The sequence below is a fragment of the Triticum dicoccoides genome, chromosome 3A, assembly GCF_002162155.2.
Source record: "Triticum dicoccoides isolate Atlit2015 ecotype Zavitan chromosome 3A, WEW_v2.0, whole genome shotgun sequence".
In the NCBI taxonomy this organism is placed as follows: Eukaryota; Viridiplantae; Streptophyta; class Magnoliopsida; order Poales; family Poaceae; genus Triticum; species Triticum dicoccoides.
In genome coordinates, this window is record NC_041384.1 from 202,196,609 (window position 1) to 202,202,047 (window position 5,439).

General features: G+C 44.6%; 1 protein-coding gene across 1 annotated transcript; it reads right to left on the bottom strand.

The window, feature by feature from the left end:
• Positions 1 to 735: 735 nt before the first annotated feature.
• On the bottom strand, positions 736 to 5,136 carry LOC119267848. The gene is made up of 7 exons (XM_037549281.1): positions 3,671 to 5,136; positions 2,505 to 2,544; positions 2,338 to 2,399; positions 1,891 to 1,988; positions 1,640 to 1,698; positions 1,461 to 1,565; positions 736 to 1,376 (listed from the first exon to the last, which is right to left on the bottom strand). Exons 1-7 carry the CDS (start codon positions 4,875 to 4,877, stop codon positions 1,061 to 1,063), a joined length of 1,887 nt encoding a protein of 628 aa, XP_037405178.1. The 5' UTR covers positions 4,878 to 5,136; the 3' UTR covers positions 736 to 1,060.
• Between the last annotated feature and the right edge of the window lie 303 nt (positions 5,137 to 5,439).

The window sequence follows — 5,439 nt, forward strand, 5'->3', positions numbered from 1 at the left end:
CGTTTTCATGGCCCATAGCTGCGTGCCACACGGGAGACCGAGAGGGAACCGCTTTTAGAGATCGAAAATGATAAATACCAAACATTTGGATTTTAAGCTTCAGTTCACGCGAGGTTGACAATCATGGCAATTTTCAAACAAAAAAATGAATTGGGACAACATTGCCATGTTGTAACAACTAAAATTGAAACCTCGCGTCAACTTGCCATGAAGAAACGTTCAAGATGACATGTTTAAAATCCAAATGTTCGGGATTTATTGGGGTCAACATTGTGGTTGATTCCAAAAAAATTAGGAGCTTTATGATAAAACGTTCAAGATAACATGTTTAAAATCCGAATGTTCGGGATTTATGGGGTCAAGATTGTGGGTTGATTCAAAAAAAGTTAGGAGCTTTTTTGTTAAAGATGCATGACGGATTAAGTATACCACATCTCTCCCTTTAGTAGTAGGTATTGATAGAAGCGGAACCACAAAGAAGACCCGAGAGGTATGTCAATATATTCATCTCCAACCCTGCCCATCATACAACTCCGCCCACAGCCCTAATCAATGCTAATTCTTCTTCAGTAGCTAGTGCCATCCGCTAGATCTTACTGTTATATATGATCATTGTAATAGAGAGTAATCAGGCAGCTAGCTCATGAAACTGGCTAGGATAACTAGATCCCCTGCCCGTCTCGGGATGGGATCCACCCCTGACGCAGTTATAAATGATGCTAACATCCTTATGAATGAATAAAGGAGATGATTATCAAGAAAAAAGACCGCATCATGTTCATACATTAACCACAGCCGGAACTATCATTCAAGATACGATGCACCGAAAGAGCAGGTGACTAACTACTGCCAGAACTATCGTTCAAGATACGATGCACCGAAAGAGCAGGTGACTATGGTAATATACTGTTTAGTTCAGCAGCAAGCTGCAGCCAACTTGCTCACCCCGAAACCTGGCTACAACATGTACATGATTCCGTAGGGTGGTTTCAGGACAGGACAATTATGAAAGGCAAAAGAGCAGGACGAAAGCAGCCTGAAAGCAGCCCTAAGCTAGTATCTACTGCAAGATCTTCCATGCCATCCAGCAAAGTGACAACATACCAACAGACATCAGCATGCAGCCGTCCAAGTACCACCAGCGGTTCAAAGCCACATTCCCCCCAAAGTTATTGCGCTTGAAAATATGTTGCTGCTGCTTGTGAGTCCTTTTCTTAGCACGGTTTCGCTTCTTGCTGTGGCGAACCTTCTCAGCATTAGAGCCAAACGACTGGTGGCCCTTCTTCGTATAGCCTGACTTCTCATATTGTTCAAATATTCCTACTCCTTGGTACCTTTCTTCAGGAGTCACTGATGGTAGCATACTTTGCAGAAGACTGCAAAGAGGGGAAGATATAGAAAGATGAACAAATAATTATTTTTGGTGATAAAGAAGACACATGTGTATGGTTTTCACTTACTTGTCTAAAATTGGAAGGGCCACAATGATTTTGCTCCTCAGGGTCTCATCACTTGCCTCCTCATTAAATGACTCGGTTAGCAGCATATCAAAACCCTCAAATGCACTAGGAAACATAGACATTAGTCAGAATATAATTGCAGTAAACAAGTGCATGAACAGGTTTCTACGTTTATATACCGTAAGAGATGTTGCATATTATTGGAGGCTTCATCAGTGCATGTAGCATATTTCAGTAGCTGCATCAAAATGTTATAGGATTCAGGAAAAATTAAGATATCATAATAAACCAAGAGCATATTAGAGGAATATAAATTTGCTAGCAATGGTGTGCGTAGTTCAAAGAGATGATAAATAATTTGAAGCTTGTGGGAGCAAACATAAATATACGTTTAAGGAGTACATCTATGAGTCACCAGAACAGAGCTTACCGCATGAATATGTACACACAAAGAGGATACTGGGCAACACTCGGTAAGCAGTGCTTTGGATTCCTTGTAAGTTGGCAAGTCACAATCTAAGAATAGATCTGCAAAGCACCACATAGACGTGAATCTTCTAGTCATGACAGTCACAACTTTGTAAGAACGTATATGTGCAGCAGCAGGAAATAATGCTTCAAGGGCAGTACTTGCTTAACATTTCTATCGGACACAAATGAAGGGGGAAATCAAAAGATATTATACTTGACCCGATCATAGTGATATTGCATATTAAACTAACACATTTGCATATTGCCACAAGGAAAAGGAAAATCATTTAAGATCAAGACCCTAAATATCCACTTGGTTGAAGTTGGCAAACATTCACTTGCACATGTGATATATTAGAACAGAAGTCAGTATAAAAGGCTAAATATATCAAGAGCGGACTAATACCAAGTTCCCTAAACCATTCTCGAGTCTGCTGCACTTGCATAACAAACTGCGCCAAACTCATCCTGGCAACAGACATGCAACATCAGCATCAGAGTTCAACAAGATGTCATGCAAATAAAAATAGAGAACTGGAACAAGTGATGGTAGCATAGCAATACATGAATTACCTCTTAAAGTGCATTTCCATGGGATCATACATTTCTGTCCCTGAAAAATTGGACAAATAAATAGTTACATACACAAGATTGGGGAGAACTGCAATTAACTTCTCAAGGGAGCAATTTTAATGGAAGAAGGCATCAACCTTAGTGCCCCCAGAACCATAGGATCGTAATCTAATCATGAAGACAACATGAACGCTTTTGAGATAAAGCCCTGGGGCTACAGAAGTTGCTAGCATAGCCACAGTCACAGCAGTGAGCTATACATTGGTACCAGAGAGCGACACAGCCCAACAGTCAAGGCCATCCACAGTGGTAAAATGGGGTTTGGGATGTGCAGAAGTTGGTCGACCAGAAATGGCATGAAGGACCGACAACGTAATGATGAAAGGACACTGGATCTAGCCGACTGCTGTAACACACGAGGCTTGGATGACAACGTGGTGGCATTTTCATGATAGATGTGGCACTGTGCAATTTGCACAAGAGCTACTTGTGCTTCGGTATTGTGTAGTACAAACGACACTTGAGGATAAACTTGTCTCTCATTTGATACTTTAATTAATTTTATTCAGGGAATGAATTTGAATTGGCATCAACAATTCCTTTCTGTTTATACAAGGAATGGAATGAGCCGGTTAATTATAGCCTCAATTAACATAACATTATGCTAGTAGAACAAGTTAATTAGCCCTGCTGACGACAGCAGCTGTATCACCTTGCATACTTTAAACATGCAGTAGGTCTACCTATATGACTGAGGTCTTTATAGATAAAGGGTCCATACTGGCAGAACATTTTGTGTGTGCCGTCTGCTGCCTCATGCCAGTTTCTATCGCGTAAACATGTATGATGAAGGTTAACAAACAGCTAAAAAGTCCAATGGCAACAGCGTCAATACTCGGTACTGAAACGTACATTCAGAACAAACAGAAAATCAAGAATCCAAGTGATAGCATAGTATGAATCAATGCATGGGAAACCCTAGTCTATTTCTAATGTTAACGAACAGCTAAACTAATTAACCCGAAGAGCCCAAATAGTGTCAAAACTGAGACGTTCACATGAACACTTACAAGTTACGTATATGACTAGCGTACTAGCATACAGACCAAGAATTCAAAGATAGCATTGCTGGTTAAATGACATGGGGAGAAAGAAGGAAGAAGCACCTGGGGGAATGTTGAGGTACTTGGGGAAGACGCATGAGAAGCAGAGTGTAGTGAGGAGTTGTTGCTTCGGTTTGACAGAAAACTTTGCCAGTGCCTTGAGAGCTGCATGTTTCATGTCAATAGTGATGGCCCAGGCTGTGTCGTCTTCATCATTCACCTTGGCCATCATGTAAAGCAAATCGTCATTGAGCATGCTCAGAATCGGGCCTTGGAACATCAGGTTCTTCAACTGCAGTTGTTGAGTCTCATCATCCCACAGCTCAGGCAATTTAGCAGGAAAGCTTTTGTCAACCGAGATTTTGGCAACATCAACTGTGTAGCGCTCGCACCAATTTTGCTCAGAGACCTTCATATTCCACATTGTGGCTTTCCAACCTGAACCTCTGGTCATGGCATCAGGGTCATCGTATTTGATGTGGACGAATTTGATGAGATCATCGCAGCAGGCAACATTGTAAAAGTACTCAGGGGCACAGTAATAGTCATACGGCTTGGTTGGCTCGGGCAAGCCAACGGTTGTCACTGGTAATGGGATTATCTTGACGACAGGATGCCTGCCAAACAGGTCGTCCAGAAGGAGAATGCCATAGCGGGTATCAACCCAGCCCAGCGCGCTTGCTCCAACCCTGATCTGCTCGAACAAGGCATGTCGACAACACAATGGCTTGTCAGCAGGGTCTGATAAGTGGGCCTTCCTGGTCGTCCATGCCTGCGTTTGAGACGAGAAGACATAGGCATCAAATCGGCAAACATCGTTTTGGATATTCCACTTGAGGTCGAGGAAGGCCACGGCAAAGTGCTCGCCGTCGGCGTCACCACAAGGCAAGAGGCCAAACTGCTGCCCGCCGAAGTAGGCATGGTTGGGGTTTGGGAGCAGCCGCAGGGACTGCTTCCCGGCCGTGTAGACGAAGAAGCGGGCGGGGCCCCAGAACTTGAGGCTGAAGAGGACGAAGGCGTCCTCGGCGCAGATGAGCCAGGCGTGGTACTCGTGCTTGATGCCGGGGCAGTTGACGGAGAAGTAGGAGATGCCCGGCGGGTCGACGAGCCAGAAGGACACCTCCACGGCTTGGCCGTCCTCGGTGCGGCACTCGGCGGTGGTCGCGTTCCAGTCCGCCGACACACGCGCCACCCTGCAGAGGATGGCCGAGTCGGGAAACCCGGGGCCCATCGGGGTGGAGGGATTGAAGGGCAAGGTGGGGAGCGCCATGGATCTGGAGGTGTTGAGCTCGCCGCAACAGGCTAGGGCAGGATTTGGGGATTAGATTGCCTTGCCTTTTGAACACGGGATCGGTCGAGTCGGGGAAGAGGAGGATGGTGGTGGCGCGACTCGGAGTCGGACTACTGGTGGGGTGGGGGGATTGGCAGCAGCGAGTCGGCGGGGAAGAAGAGGCAGGGGCGGATCGCCGGCGCCGCCGATGCGGGCGCTGAGAGGACAAAGGGGATCCGTCTCGTCTCACACAGATTTTATTTTCTTTTCTTTTGAGGCTAAACACGCTCCGCTCTACTCCTATTATAAATCAAAAACAATCAATAACACACACAGTTAATCGGAATACAATTCTTTTTTAGGATCAAATCAGAATACAGTTTTTTTTTATATAGGATCAATCGGAATACAATTGATCTCAGGGGCAGCGACGCCGGTTCACTTTGCAGTTTTACAATATAATTCATTCAGACGTTTGGTAGCCTGCATATACCTTAATTAGATTTCATGGATGTTGTTTTAGGTTGTTTGAATGTTTGGCATGCATGAACGGGCGAGGTGG